At 37.8% G+C, this 17,090-nt stretch overlaps 1 protein-coding gene across 1 annotated transcript; it reads right to left on the minus strand.

Annotated features, from left to right (window-relative positions):
- Positions 1–14,794: 14,794 nt before the first annotated feature.
- On the minus strand, positions 14,795–15,838 carry LOC145632929 (uncharacterized). Its single transcript, XM_081685251.1, has one exon. It carries the CDS (start codon positions 15,836–15,838, stop codon positions 14,795–14,797), a length of 1,044 nt encoding a protein of 347 aa, XP_081541377.1.
- Between the last annotated feature and the right edge of the window lie 1,252 nt (positions 15,839–17,090).

Consider the following 17,090-nt stretch of genomic DNA (forward strand, 5'->3'; position numbering starts at 1 on the left):
ATTGTATTTTCGGAGTATTGAGAGTTTTCTGAGGAGACGATTTCAGCAATGATCACCATTGTTGTTTTAGGGAAGGTTTTTAAAGTTTGAAAGAGTTTTTACTGAGAAGGGGTTAATTGATTTGACAGTGAGGTGAAAGATGTGGGTGAAAACAGCTTTTATAATTAATGAAGCGGTGTGAAGGAATATAAGAGGTTTCACTGTTCAGTCATTAACTGAACAAATTTAATTAATTTTTTAATTTGAAATTACTGGATGAATCTTTCAAAAAACTTTTCTTTTTAAATTCATTTAATTTAAAAGAACTTTCTATAAAAACACAATTGGAACTCGTTTTTTACATATGTGCAATGTATATATTTAATAACTCACACAGTTAAGCAATTTAATGAACTTACCTTTGGTAGTTAACAACGGTGACACTTCAGCTATGCTTATCACACCAAAATTGTGTTAAATTCTCTTTTCGCTCTATTTCCATTATTTTTGACTTTTCCATATCTAGGAACTTCAGAAGCAATCAATTCAGCTTGATCATTCCAAGTTCCAGTCTCAATTTCTCAAATCTTTCTCTGTTCAAGGGTTTGGTCAAAATATCTACAATTTGATATTCTGTATTACAAAATTCCAATTTAATATTCCCTTGCACCACATTATCTTTTAGAAAGTGATGCCTAATGTGGATGTGTTTTACCTTATAGTGCTGAACTGGATCTTTAGAAATACATATAGCACTTGTGTTGTCACAGTAGATAGGTACACATTCAAAAATAAGACCAAGATCTCTAACCTGTTGTTTTATCCAAAGTACTTGTGAACAACATGCTGTTGCTGCCACGTATTTAGCTTCAACTGTAGATAAAGCAACTGTGTTTTGCTTCTTGGAACCCCAAGAAACTAAACAAGGTCCTAAGAACTGTACCATACCTGAAGTGCTTTTTCTATTCACCAAATCACCTGCATAGTCAGCATCAGTAAAGCCATGTAAATCAAATGAGTCACTTCTAGGATAGAAGAGACACAAGTCATCAGTTCCTTTCAAGTATCTAAGGATTCTCTTTACTGCTTTCAGGTGAGACTCTTTTGGGTTTGCTTGGAACCTGGCACACAAACCTACACTGAAAGATATGTCAGGTCTACTAGCTGTTAAGTAAAGTAAAGATCCTATCATACCTCTGTACATAGGTTGATCAACCCAAGTTCCAGATGGATCATCATCCAATCTGGTTGCAATACCCATTGGCGTATCATTCGTCTTAGCATTTTCAAGTTTGTATTTCTTGATCAGTTCCTTGATATACTTTTGTTGATGGATCATGATTCCTTTCTCAGATTGCTTTATTTGCAGTCCGAGGAAGAAATTTAATTCTCCCATCATGCTCATTTCAAATTCTCCACTCATAAGGTCAGCAAAATACTTGCACAAGGATTCATTAGTTGCACCAAACAAAATATCATCAACATAAATTTTTACAACTAATATGTTAGTTCCATTTGATTTTAAAAACAAAGTTTTATCTATTTTGCCACGTTTAAAACCATTTTGTAATAGGAACTTTGACAATCTTTCATACCATGCTCTAGGAGCTTGCTTCAGCCCATAGAGAGCTTTGTCAAGCTTGTAGACATGGTTTGGGAACTCTGGATTTTCAAATCCAGGAGATTGTTCCACATAGACTTCTTCATTTAGAAAACCATTTAGAAAAGCGCATTTTACATCCATCTGGAACAACGTGAATCCCATATAAGCAGAAAAAGCAATAAGTAAACGAATAGCCTCTGACTTGGCTACTGGAGCAAATGTTTCTTCATAATCTATTCCTTCTTGTTGATTGAAACCTTGTACAACCAGTCTTGCTTTATTTCTGACAATAATACCATGCTCATCTAGCTTGTTCCTAAACACCCATTTTAGACCTATTGTCTTCTTATCTTTGGGTCTAGGTTCCAGATGCCATACTTTATTTCTTTCAAACTCGTTTAGTTCAGCTTGCATAGCATTAATCCAGTCTGCGTCAGTTAAAGCTTCAACATAATTCTTAGGTTCCATAGAAGAAAGGAATGCATAGAATGCACAGAAGTTCCTATGCTGAGATCTAGTCTGAGTTTCTTTTGTAATATCACTCATGATTGCATCAACAGGATGTGATTTCTGATGTTTCCATTGTTTAGGTGTAAAGTCCTTCACTGGATACAATCTTTCCTGATCATTGTTGACTGGTTCTTCTGTAGGAACTTGTTCTTGAGCCTCAGTTGGAACCTCAACAGGATTCTCCTCATTCTGATTTTGATCTTGTTCTTGAGCAGGAGTTCCTGGAGCATTCTCCGTTTCTGGTTGTTCATTTGCTTCCAGATTCGTTTGCACACCAATTTCCACTTGCTGCTTCTACAATGATGTTGATTTTTCATCTGGATCTGTCTTGCGGACAAGTCCAATTTCAAAATCATTATCACACTCTTGTACATCAGTTAAAGACTGTTCAGTTTCATCAAATATAATATTTACAGATTCCTCAACACACATTGTCCTTTTATTATAAACTCTATATGCTTTACTATTAGAGACATATCCTAAGAATACAGCCTCATCACTACGTTCATCAAACTTTCCCAAGTTCCTTTTACCATTGTTATGAACAAAACATTTACAACCAAAAGATCTAAAGTAAGAAATATTAGGTTTTCTCCCTTAGATCAACTCATAAGGAGTTTTGTTGGTGATGGCTCTAATTGATACTCTGTTAAGAATATAGCACGCTGTATTCACTACTTCTTCCCAGAAGTTCCTAGGCAAGCCGCTTGAGATCAACATTGTTCTAGCCATGTCTTCAAGGCTTCTGTTCTTGCGTTCCACCACTCCATTTTGTTGAGGGGTCCTAGGGGCAGAGAAGTTGTGATCCATTCCATGTTCAGTGAAAAATTCATCAAATTTCGAATTTTCAAATTCAATGCCATGATCTTATCTGAGGTGTATCAATGGATTCCCTGTTCTTCTCTGTTCTTTCTTTACAAAAGCTACAAATTCATCAAACGTTTCATCTTTACTCACAAGAAAGAAAACCCAAGTAAACCTTGAAAAGTCATCAACAATAACCATAACATATCTCTTACCACTTCTACTTTGGATTCTCATAGGACCACATAGATCCATATGAACAAGTTCCAAAGGTCTTTTGGTACTTACCATTTTCTTGGAATTAAAAGAAACTCGAGTCTGTTTTTCTCTAACACAAGCATCACACACTTTGTCATATAGGAACTTAATACATGGAAGTCCTACCACTAGTTCCTTAGATCTCAATTTATCAAGTAGAGTAAAGCTTGCATGTCCAAATCTTTTGTTCCATAATAAAGGATCATTCTCAATGACACTAAGACATGTTAAACTGCTATTAGGAACTTCGTTAAGATCAACAACATATGTGTTTCATGTACGAGTTCCTTCTAAGATGATGTTCCCAGTGTCATTGTGAATGATTCTGCACTTATTAGAAGTAAAGCTTACGGAGTTACCTTTGTCACAAAAATTTGAAATACTCAACAAGTTGTGTTTGAGACCCTCGACCAAAAATACATTATCAATTGCATGGGAAATTGACCTTCCTACCTTGCCAATAGCAACTATATCTCCTGTCATGTTATCACCAAAGGTCACCGTTCCCCCATAGTAGGCATCCAGTGAGAGAAATCTAGATTTGTCTCCAGTCATGTGCTTAGAACAACCACTGTCAAGGTACCAAGTGTTGTTCCCCCTCACTGGAACCTGCATGAGAAATCAAACATTAGGTTCAGGAACCCAGGTTTCCTTGGGTTCCTGTGTAACAACAGTAGGTTTATTCTTTTCGATCCAAATCTGTTCTACATGCTTTTTGTTTTTCTGTGTACTATTTTCTTTCTTAGGACACTTAACTTGTTTGTGTCCAGTATTCCCACAGAAATAACACACTATACTACTAGGCAGGTCAACATACTTCTTTTCCTTTTGGAACTTCTTTTTGAAACCCAAACCTTCTATTATTTTGGTTTGAGCTTTGGTGATCCAGTCAGGAACTCTGTAATCTACAGGTTGTTTGCCTTTCCTGGCTTTCTCAAGTTCCCCCTCAAGTCTTGCTTTATCCGCTTTAATATTTTCCAAATCAGATTTTAGTTTTTCAAAATTCGAATATTGAGCAAGTGGAGGAACTTCAGAATCAGGAGCATTAAGACAGAGTTTCATCAAGGATAGTTCCACATTCAACATTATGTTATCATGTTTTAACCTGTCTATAGTTTCATTTAAATAGTTATTATCATCAAACAGACTAAAGAATCTATATTGAATATCAAATTTCAGATTATCAACCCACTGATTGTTTTCTTTAAAAGTAACCAAAGCTTCATCACTTTTATGTTTAGCTTTATGCAAATCTTTAAGTTCTTCTTGAATTTCCAAGACAGCTAATATTAAATTCTCTTTAGAGAAATGTCTAAGTTCTTTTCCAGAAAACCATACCTCAAACTCTAGTTCCTTCAGCTTTGCGTTTTCATAAATTTTGGCCATCAAACATAGATGGGCAGTTTCCTCTGGTGGTTGTTCTTCCTCTTCCTCGGAATCTGAATCTCCCCAAGCAGCTAACATGGCTTTCTTCACGTTGTCCTTGGTGAAGTAAGGTTTATAGACTCTTGACTCTTCGGATTGCTCCTTTCCCTTAGTCTTTCCTTTCTCACCGTCTGGTAATGGACAATCTTTAATGAAGTGATCTTTCGAGCCACACTTGAAACAAGTTGTGTTTCTGGAACTTGCATATTTCTTGTTCTTATCGAACTTCTTGTAGTTCATCATCCTTTTAAACTTTCTGACTAGCATTGCCATTTCTTCCTCATCAGCTTCTGATTCCTCTGAGTCTTGAGCCTTAAGAGCAGGACTCTTGTTTTTGGAACTTTCAGAGTTGGAACTCAGATGTAGTTCATGAGTCGTCATCAATGATCCAGCTAGTTGTTCCATGTTGAACTTTGTGAAGTCCTTAGCTTCATGCATAGAAGTAACCTTTGATCTACATCGTTCATCTTGTGGTAGACTCCTCAAGATCTTCCTAGCCTGTTCATCAATCGGAATGTGTCTGCCAAGGGAATTCAGTTCATTAATAATATCATTGAACCTAGTAAACATTTCCTCTATAGTTTCCTTTGATTGCATTTCAAACCTTTCATATCTAGACATCAACAAATCAATCTTAGAACGTTTTACCTCATTTGTACCTTCATGAGTTACTTCTAGTAGATCCCAAATCTGTTTAGCAGACTTGCATCCCATGATACGATTATGTTCATGAGGTCCAAGTCCACAATGCAAATACTTTATGGCTAAAGCATTCAGTTCAATTTTATGATAATCTTCTTTATCATAATCAGAAATAGGTTTAGGAACTACCTCTTTCTTTTCATTGGTTATGGTTATTTCAAAATCACCACCTTCAATAACACGCCAAACCTGGTAATTTTCTACCTTAATAAAGATCTCCATCCTATTCTTCCAGTAGGTGTAGAACTTATTACCATTGAACATGGGTGGACGTTGGGTAAAATACCCTTCTTCAAGTTTCTCTTTGTAATTCATCTCTCCAGGAACTTACTCAGCAAAGTTATTCGCTTATACGAGAGTACCTTGTTCTGATACCAATTGTTAGTTGAGACGATTAATACAAGAGGGGGGATGAATTGTATAGAGTTCCTAATGACTACTGTTTGCGGATAAATAAACAATGCGTATAGGAACTTAAGGAAACACACAGATTTTACGAGGAAACCTTCCAGGACCCAACTGGAAGTAAAACCTCGACCCTACCTTAGGGATTTCAAACACAAAATACTTCACTATAATAGGGCAAACACCAAGTTACAACCTATTAGACACATAACTTTATTTCACAAGTTACTCACTGGACTTGCTACTTGATAGGACCCTATCCTACCCAATCTAAGTACCACACTTAGATTCACTCGTACCACCAAAGTACTACACGTACTACCAAAGCACAAAACACTCATACCACCCCAGTACAAAACTCACAGCCTCACCAATAAGCTCACACAAAACTGTATGTAACACTAACTATAAATATCCCCCCAAATAACCTAACCAATACAAATATAAGACGCCTATTATGATAGGTAAGCAATGCACGAAATTCGAAACAAATATGATAAGTTGAAAGCTTGGTAAACTTACTCAATTAAAGCACTGTGATTTCTCCACGCATAAACTCACAAAAACCTAAATCATTTTTCTCTCTACTATTTATACAAGTAACACTTGTATAGAAAGTAGGTTTTCTGAAAAGATAAATATGCTAACTTAACTTATCTTTTAAACACGGTTTTGGCAAATCAAGTGGAATAAATCTTTTCCGAAAATAAGTATAAAAAGATATTTATTAAGAAGACTTATCTTTTTAATAAACCGACTTTAGAGAAAATAATATTTTTAGAAAATCTTTTCCTAAAATCTATCTTTTATTATTTTCCATATTTATTTTATTTGCCAAGCAAACTTATCACGTTTCTAATAAATTTCATGCACTAACCTACTTACCATATTAACAATAATTTCTAAGAATAAAACCTTAACTATTGTTGCTGCGCCGCACTTTGATTAGATAAATTACTTGGGCTCCAAGCATATCAAGTTCCACCAAAGAACTTAACTGCTAGTCTTCAAGTTCCTGTTAGAGAACGTTCCTGTTAGGGAACTTGGTTCTTGTTAGAGAACTCTTCCTCTGATTTGTTTAACTTCTTCAATAAAGAACTTCTTCATGTCTTCTTAGATTCAGATGGTTCTTCAATCACCAAGATTATTCTGCACCTTGACTAATCACACACTAGAGAATCTTTATTAGTTGAGTTTGCTTTTAGTTCAAGTTTCTCATCATCAAATCCGTTATGCTTCAACAATATCTTATTCATCTTATTCCGATTTCTCGTCATATCTGAACACTGGCAGAAATTTAAAAAGTGCATTTTTCAACACGTACTTAAAAATGTGCTTTTGGTCATATCTGAACACCGGCAGAAATGCCAGACACTTTGGATAATTGGATAGGCATTAAACATTCATCAAGTCGGTTGAGCTAGATCGAAAACTGATTATTTTAAGAACTTCATATCAAATTGAAAATTGCACTCGTATAATTTATTATTGGATATACATTAAACATCTATGAAATTGACAAAACAAGATTATTGGAGTGCATGTAAATATGTAATTCATTATTTCATTTGTTTTATAATATTAGCTTTGTTTTGAAAAAGTTGTACAGTACCATTTTCAAATATTGTAATATTCATATTCTTCTTTGGTACGGAGTACTTTTTAATTAATTTTAACCATTGCCCCATTGGAATTACATGTATACAAATGCACTTTCAATCATAATTAATATTTTTAATTATATTTTGATAAAATTTTTGATATTGAAAGTGGAAAATGTAAGCTCTTCTATTGCTATGACTGGTTCATAAAATTTTGTCCGGAATTATGTTATTAAAATTATACAACTTTAGAAAATGAATTATTTTTGGTTAGATAATGATATACATACGTAACTCTTAATTTTTTTTTTTTTGACGGGTTTAGCAGTATATGTAACTGTTTTTTTGCAGGAATCCGATAACCCGAATCCAAGATCCGAAGCTCGAGTATATAACTCGTTCTGCTCCTATCGGCCAAGTAAGAACCTACACAAAGAGAAGAGATGAGCTAGCCCCGGGGTGAATCCGGGAATAACCACTCCGAAGATTAAGTCAGCAAGTGTTTATAGAAGAAAGATGACTTAGAGAGAGAAAGTAATGAGAGAGAGAGAAAGAGTGTAATAAATGCTACCTTGCTTATGAAGTAAAATCAGATTATTTATAGGTTTACTAAGTGACAGATGGCAGTTTAACAAGTAATATAATTTCTGCCACGTGTCAAACGTGAGCACGACACGTGGCAACTACTTACCTGCCGATATGTATACTTTATACAGAAATGCCGATACTAACAAGAGCTATTTGGTGGATCGAATTCAAATAGTATGTCGGTCTGTCATACCATATCGGCCTATAATGATTTCCGTTATGTAGATATTTCCCCATACAACTAGCCCCCCGAGTGAGGACGTTTGATCAGATGATCTAACGTGGTCACTTGTTATTAGTATTCTCATTTGATTCGGTTTGATTTATAATGTGAGGATGTGACCGGCAAACAAGGTTTACCGTAATTATATCTAGGCTGGGAGTGAAAAATTTCGTTTTGCCCCCCAAGTAACCTTGTTTGCCGTTAGCGAACAAGGTTTACTTTAATTATACTTATGCTGGGAGCGAAAAACTTCATTTTTCCCCCCAAGTAACCTTGTTTGCCGTTAGCAAACAAGGTTTACTTTAATTATACTTATGCTGGGAGCGAAAAACTTCGTTTTTCCCCCCAAGTAACCTTGTTTGCCGTTAGCAAACAAGGTTTACTTTAATTATACTTAGGCTGGGAGCGAAAAACTTCGTTTTTCCCCCCAAGTAACCTTGTTTACCGTTAGCAAACAAGGTTTACTTTAATTATACTTAGGCTGGGAGCGAAAAACTTCGTTTTCCCCCCCAAGTAACCTTGTTTGCCGTTAGCAAACAAGGTTTACTTTAATTATACTTAGGTTGGGAGCAAAAAACTTCGTTTTTCCCCCCAAGTAACCTTGTTTGCCGTTAGCAAACAAGGTTTACTTTAATTATACTTAGGCTGGGAGCGAAAAACTTCGTTTTTCCCCCAAGTAACCTTGTTTACCGTTAGCAAACAAGGTTTACTTTAATTATACTTAGGCTGGGAGCGAAAAACTTCGTTTTCCCCCCCAAGTAACCTTGTTTGCCGTTAGCAAACAAGGTTTACTTTAATTATACTTAGGTTGGGAGCAAAAAACTTCGTTTTCCCCCCAAGTAACCTTGTTTGCCGTTAGCAAACAAGGTTTACTTTAATTATACTTAGGCTGGGAGCGAAAAACTTCGTTTTTCCCCCCAAGTAACCTTGTTTGACGTTAGCAAACATGGTTTACTTTAATTATACTTAGGTTGGGAGCGAAAAACTTCGTTTTTCCCCCCAAGTAACCTTGTTTGCCGTTAGCAAACAAGGTTTACTTTAATTATACTTAGGCTGGGAGCGAAAAACTTCGTTTTTCCCCCCAAGTAACCTTGTTTGCCATTAGCAAACAAGGTTTACTTTAATTATACTTATGTATGGTGGCTTTAAATTTTAGGCGGGAAAATTGTATAAGTAGAGGACACGTGTCGATGATCTAACGATTTATTTTTTAAATTAACATTTTGTTCTAACCGTTAGATTTCTGACTAGGTGTCATATCAAACGTCACCTTTTCAACTTCCTTTTTAACTTCTCTTTCCTCTTCTTTTCTTTTTTTTTTTTACTTTTCACATTTTCACATCTCCTTCACAAAAAGTCACGTATTTTATCAGAGAAAGCTGCGATCTTCGTTTGGGATAACCGCAATTAGGTCTTGCTGGACTTATCACATTACTGAAGCATCAAGTATTCTTCTTTGTGTCGTCGCTGCCATCGAGTAGTTTAAGGTATTTTAAAGATTTCAATTTCAATTTGCATGTGTTGGAATACATTCGCTGTTTGCCCATTTTTTAGTTTTTAGTTGGTTTATTAAATGTCCAATAATAATATTGAAGAACAACCCCCCCTTAGTACTGTTAGACGGCGTCTTATTAGGCAGTCTTTGGGAAAAGATCTCGGCCATAACAAAAGTGGAGTTTCATCTTTGTCTGATAATATTGACGACCCTTTTCAGCCGTTATCGGAGAAAGAGCAAAAGGAGGCTTTTTACCGTCATAAAATACTAGCGGATTGTGAAAAGGCACGACGCCCTACAAACCCTAACATTCTTGAGGACGTTGAGGTTCTTGAAATTGAACCTGTTAGCATCCGGTATCATTTGCGGAGTTTCGCCGACAAACCTGATTTTGATCAATACGGAACTAACGTCGGAAATATTCATATTAGAACCTCCAGTATGCCGAGATCTAAGCCTACTGACAACCCATCTCAGACTGCTGATGGTGCAGCGGGGCCTAATGTTGAGGCTGAACCAAGCTCTAGGCCTGAGCCGAGCAAAAGGCCTGGCCAAGCACAAGTTATAAGCTCTTCTAGCTCTGAGTCTGAAAGAGGTTCGAAATCTCCTGTTCACAATTCCGCTATCAAATCTGTGTTAAATGATGACGATGATAGTGATGAAGAAGTAAATCAGAGCGATAACACCGAAAGCCCTGAGAGAGCCGAAATGATTTATCTTATTGCTCAAGTTACCCATGAGGAAAGTTTAGATGAGGAATATGAGTCTGAAATCGATGAGGTTGATTTTCGACAACCCCTTATCTTACCTTCTAACAGTAAGGTTGCTGAGGTTAGTGTTAGCAAGTTTTGGCTGAAATTGGCCGAAGAAAAGGAATACTGCCGTAAGGCAAAAAGATTTTATGGTTTGCCAGATGGATATGAGTTAATACTTCCACCACCTTCTGCTACTGTTCTCGACTGTCCTGATGGTCATATTGCTATTTATGCCAAGCATTTTGAATTCGGCCTCCGATTTCCTCTTCATCCTTTTATTGATAAAATTTTTAAGGCATGGAATGTATGCCTGGTACAAGTTACTCCTCCTACTATTCGTGCCGTTATTGCTCTGGTTTGGGTTTTGCTGTATAAAAATTTTCCGTTAACCTTGAATTTGTTTAGGAGGTTAATAACTTTGAAACGTGATGGACAATCTGAGGGTTGGTGGTCGTTGTATACGGCCTCTCACAAGTTCACTGTAAACCCTAAGTTGTCAAGTTGCAAAGGTTGGCAGGATAAGTTCTTTTTCATGAGTGTTCCGGAAAATTTTCCTATCAGGAGAACTTTCTTTCGGCCTCATCCTCGTTTCGGCCATATTACCGAGAGAGAGCTTGGCCCTCAAGAACAGAAGGCCTGTGATTACTTTGATGCCGTTAGGGCCAATATCGGTGGAAAAACTCGCGTTGTTCCGAAAGTGTGGTTGCCAAATGTAAAGTACATTTTGAACAACGCACCACTATCTTATATCGGTTTATGTCGGACTAATGCTTATGGTACTAACCTTATAAATTATTGTTATCCTTTACGTTCTTAGTACTTACGCATTAATATGATACTTTTGATGACATTACTTATACAGATATGGTTTTTAACGGTTTATACTTATTAATAATTTTTGACATGTAGGCCCACAGAAGTTGGACAAGGCAGCCCTCGGCTTATCACCTGACGGCAAGAGAGTGGTGTCCCGTTGTCCTCCATCTCCAAGACCGGCATTAGAGACTTTCACTTCTTTCTGCTCACGTGCCCCTACTCGTAATCCTAAAAGAAGAGCAGAAGAGATGACTGATGAGAATGTGAGAAGAAATCGGCGTCTGACCTCATTGGCTAACAGACGAGGTGGTAGTGTTCCTACCGTTTCTACAAGGAAAGAAGATGCGCCGGCATCAAAGCGGTCAAAGACCGACACTGAACAGCTAAAGGCTCCATCTCCACCTAAAACTTCTGCTCCCGAAAAAACAGTTTCGGCAATGGCAACTGCCAGTGGTAATGCCGATAAGGTGTTTGAAGATCTTACTGTGTCTCCTGGTCCTCAACAGGTAATAAACTTGTGATAACGGCCAAAAAGAAAATTTTTATTATATCGTTATTATTATTTTTCACTAACTTATTTTTTATTAGGAAACTGTCCCCATTTCTTCTGAACCTCAACAGGTTGGTCCTGTCAATTCCGACACAAGTATTCCCGGTATTACTTATCGGGGAGGACAGTGGATTGAACACGTTGAAGGAAAGATTCCAGATGAGGTTTTGAATAGAGTAAGCGCTCTTAAGGGCCGTTCTCGCGATCAATGGTGGCCTGAAATGGATGTCTTCTGCAATGAATCCATTATCACTGATGACCCTCTTCGGGGTGGAAATCTGGGATATCGGCTGCTACGAAATGTTTCAACTCCAGTTGATAGGCCGTCTGGACTTATCGGCCCAGTTGCCGCCCAACATATGCATGATCTAATGAGGGTATGTAGTTATAATTTACTATGTATCTTTCAGATATTTTTTATTTATTTTTTATTTTTTATTTTTTACATCAAGACACATGGCTTATATCTTTCATATTTCACTTGTTTATAGGCAGTTGCTTCTGGAACAGAGTTGGTTGAGATGTATAGATTTTATCAGGATAAGTATCATCAGAACATGTCTAACCAACAATCTCTGGAGACAGCTTTGAAGAATGCCAAAAAGGCTCTTGATGGAATTAAGCTGGTAAAAGCGAAAGATGATGTCGAATTGTCATCTCTGCGGGAGAAAGTTGAAAAAATGAAAAATCTTGAAGAGGAGATAAAGGATCTTAAATCTTAGCTTGAATATAAGAACGTCGTGAAGAATCAACTTTCTACTGCACAGAGTGATCTTTCTAAGGCTAAGGCAACAATCAGCAACTTAGAAGGCCAGCTGCAAAAAATGGAAGCCGATAAATCTGGGGTACGGCGAAGGGCGGTTAGCCGCTATTTTTCATCGGCAGAATTTTGCGGTAAACTCCAGGATCGTTTTGATGATGGGTGGACTGCTGCTCAGAGGTGTGCTGCTCATGCTATCGGCCTAAAACAAGAAGACTGGGCTAAGATTGAAACAGCTTTTAACAATGATGCTCACAAGACACCTTCTGGATTCGAGCAACATGAATTCTCAGACGCAGATATCTTTAATCTTGCTCCATCTGCTGATATCGGTGTTTCCGACCCTAAGATTTTGGATTCACCTGAATCTGAAAACAAATCGGCTTAAAGGGGTGGGCAGCCATCACCATTATCATCTTGCGGCTCTTGTGTTATGGGGCCTTACTCACTGTAATTTCTATTATGGTTATGTGCTTTTAGAAAACTTGCTTTTGACAATGCTGTTTTATCGGCATATACCCTTTTGTGGTGATGTCTGTCGATCTTGTTTTAGCTTTGCCAAAACATCGTTTCATTTATAACACTATGTCTGTATACCTTTAATGTATTTATGTTTTTATGCAGTTCTTTTAAATGCTATAACTGTCTCGGTTTTAACTTTTATCGGTTTAATTATTCAATTTAGAATTGATTACTTTACACAATTCATACGTTATACTTATAAGCATAAGAATATCGGCATAGCCACTTATTAAGACTGTAATATCGGGCGTAGTATAGCCCCTTATTCTTCCCCGCTTAGTGCAGACATCGCTTTCACGATGTATGTACTTGCATCTTTTTGTATACGACGATAGTTTATGTTTTGTAACTCATTGGTCACTTGTGCAACTATATAATAGTTTCGCAAGTACCCTTATCGGCGATCATGTTTTAGTTGTGCCTCATGTCGGCGCATACTGTACAATGATTTGGCTGGGATATTATATTGAACCAACAACCTCGTGATTTAACGAATACAACTGATCAGGTTGTAAGAGCGTTATCATCACGAAAGTGGTTTTTGGCTGTCCATCCCAATTAACGGTGGTCTGTTAATTGGAGGATGCCTTTATACACAAATTATAGAGTAGATCATTGCATCTGATTTTATTTATCATCACTATCATACAAAATACTTTAACTCAACTTTTACATCATACATAGTATTTTTTAAGAACTGCGGTATTCCAGACATTCTTCAGTGGCTTTCTGTCTTCGGATTCCAGATAGTATGACCCTTGCATCACCATGTCTCTTATTCGATATGGACCTTCCCAGGTAGCTGTTAACTTTCCATCTTCATTCCCCTTTCCTGTTGCCGATGTTCTTCTTAACACTAAATCTCCGACGACTAGTGGTCGGTGATTAACTCTCTTATTATAGGCCCTTGACATTCTGTTTTTGTATGCAGCCGATTTAACTGCCGCTTTTTCCCTTACTTCTGGTAAAAAATCCAACTGTTGTCGTAGCAATAGATCATTTTGCTCTTTGCAGTAGTGTTGTATTCTTAATGTCGGCAGACCGACCTCGGCGGGTATAACAGCTTCTGTTCCAAAAACCAAATGGAAAGAGGATTCTCCTGTTGCTTCTTTAGTTGTTGTTCTGTTCGCCCATAAGATCTCTGGAATTAAATCTGCCCATAACCCTTTAGCATATTCGACCTTTTTCTTTATCGCCATTACTATCTGCTTATTAGCTGCTTCTTCCTGGCCGTTTGATTGCGGATGGAAAACTGCTGCATATGCAAATTTGACTTTGTAAATCGTTAGTAAAGTTTTTACAGGCTTACAATCAAACTGTGATCCATGGTCAAAAACCATTGCTCTCGGAAGGCCAAATCTTGTAAAGATATTTTTCCAAATGAACTTTCTGACTTCTGCTGCCGATATTGTTGTTACTGGTTCTGCTTCGATCCATTTGGTGAAGTAATCTACACCCACCAGTAGGAATTTTCGATTTCCAGTTGCCGACGAAAAGTGGCCAACTATATCCATCCCCCATTGTGAAAACGGTACTGGGTTCAATATCGGCGTTAAATCATTTAGTGGCCGGTTCAGAATAGGCGCGAACTTTTGACATTTTTCGCACTTTTTAATATAAGAAGAAGCATCTTCATTCATTGTTGGCCAATAATATCCTCTTCTCATTATTTCTCTTGAAAGAGCTCGTGCCCTAGGTGATTTTCGCAAGTTCCTTCATGAATCTCTTCTATTAACCTTGTAGATTCTTCTGCTGTTATACACCTTTGTAATGGGAACGAGAACCCTCTTTTATAAAGCTAGCCCTGGTACAGTATGAACCATACGCTATCTTTTTTAATTTTTCGAGCTTCTTCTTTCTCTATCGGCAAAGCTCCTGTCAGCAAGTATGTTAGGATTTTGTCATACCATTGCTCCCCTAGCTGAATGCAATGAACGGCCTTTGCCGACTCATCTATGCTTCTCTGTTTCAGAACCTCTACCATAACAGTTCTTTCCAAGTCATTAAAACTTGAACTGGCTAGCCTTGCTAGAGCATCAGCCTGCGAATTTTGTGCTCTCGGCACCAATTGAACTTCGAAATACAGCAGTTGGGCTGTAAGCTCATTTATTTTTTCCAGATATTTTATCATCGCCAGTTCTCTTGCTTCATATTCCCCACGAAACTGACTGGAAACGAATTGTGAGTCACTTTTGAGAACTAACCTTTTGGCATCTGCCGCTATAGAAAGCTGAATGCCCGCAATCGCTGCCTCGTATTCAGCTTCATTATTTGTTGCTTTGAATTTGAACTTCAAGGCATATTCAAAAACTTCTCCATTCGGGGCTGTTATCACAATACCGGCTCCAGATCCCATTAAGGTTGCAGAATCATCTACTGATACCTGCCATGTCCCCAATTCTTCTTCCTCATCATTGTAGGAGGTTTCTACAACAAAATCTGATAGAGCCTGTGCTTTTATTGACATCCTGGGTTTGTAATACAGCTCATACTCCGATAACTCAACAGCCCACTTCAATAACCTTCCTGATGTATCCATTTTTTGCAATGATTTTTCCAATGTATGATTCGTAAGGATTTCTATTGGATGTGCATCAAAATAAGGTCGTAATTTTCTAGCAGCAATTACGATAGCGAAGGCCATTTTTTCTATCACCGGATACCGTCGTTCAGCAGCATTAAAGACATGGCTGACAAAGTATATCGGCATTTGTTGTTTGGCCCTCTCAACTATCAAGACTGAGGCCACTGTTTTTGGTGACGCCGAAATATATAACTGTAAGTACTCTCCCGGCTCCGGTCGTGCTACTGTTGGGAGAGACTTCAAATGGTTTCTTACCATCTATAAAGCATCATCTTGATCTTTTCCCCATTCAAATGATTTGTTTTTCCGCAGAACCACAAAAAACGGGAGCGCTTTATCTGCCGATTTGCTAATGAAGCGTGTTAAGGCTGCCATTCTTCCTGTTAATCTCTGAATGTCTCGAATTGATTTAGGTTGTTTCATTTCAAGAAGAGCATTAACCTTATCAGGATTTGCATCAATGCCCCGTTCACTAACCATAAATCCTAAAAGCTTTCCAGATCGAACTCCGAAAACACATTTTTCTGGATTGAGCTTCATCTGATATTGCCGCAAAGTTGCATAAGTTTCTTTCAAATCCTCTATGTGATCTTTTTTCATCTTAATTTTTACTATCGTATCATCTACATATACTTCAACATTACGGCCCTTCTGATTTGCAAAAATTTTATCAACCAGCTTTTGATATTTCGCACCAGCGTTCTTTAGGCTAACCAGCATTGCTTTGTAACAGTATACCCCAGCATCTGTTATGAAAGCCGCTTTAGGCCTATCAGCTTCATGAAGACTAACTTGATGATATCCGGAGAATGCATCCAAGAAGCTTAACATTTCATGGCCAGAAGTCGAATCTACCAACCTGTCTATCCGAGGCAACGGATAACAGTCCTTTGGGCAAGCTTTATTCAGATCTGTAAAGTCCACGCACATCCGCCATTTCCTAGTCGGCTTTCTAACCATTACAACATTTGCCAACCATTCCGGATAAGTACATGGTTCTATAAATCCTGCCGTTAACAGCTTGTTGACTTCTTCTTGAATGGCTTCAATTTTCTCTGTTGAGAAGTTGCGCTTCTTCTGCCTTACCGGTTTGAACCTTCGATCCACATTGAGCTTATGCTCCATCACCTCTGGGTGTATGCCCGACATATCGCTTCCCGAAAAGGCAAACACATCCGCATTTTCTCTCAATAGGCTGATCAGATTACACCTCATTTCAACGTCCATATCGGCCCCAACCTTAACTGTCTGATTTGGGTTCCCTGGTCGGAGCTCCACCTGCACTGTCTCACCTCCTGGTGACGGTCTCGGCGCAGTTTCTGGCCTAGAATCGAAATTCTCCATTGACAAATCTCGCACTGTTGGCTCTCTTGCTCGTTTCGGGTTGTTTGGTACTTCTCCTTTCTGCCCCGGATTTTTTAACGCCGTGACATAGCATGACTTTGCCATCACTTGTCCGCCATGTACCTTTTCCACAACCCCTCTATTCGACATATAAGCAATAGTTAGA

The sequence above is a fragment of the Chenopodium album genome, chromosome 5 (assembly GCF_948465745.1).
Source record: "Chenopodium album chromosome 5, dcCheAlbu1.1, whole genome shotgun sequence".
NCBI lineage: Eukaryota > Viridiplantae > Streptophyta > Magnoliopsida > Caryophyllales > Amaranthaceae > Chenopodium > Chenopodium album.

Excerpts from the sequence above, each read along its gene's own strand:
- LOC145632929 (XM_081685251.1), bottom strand. The coding sequence starts at position 15,838 with ATGGTAAGAAACCATTTGAAGTCTCTCCCAACAGTAGCACGACCGGAG.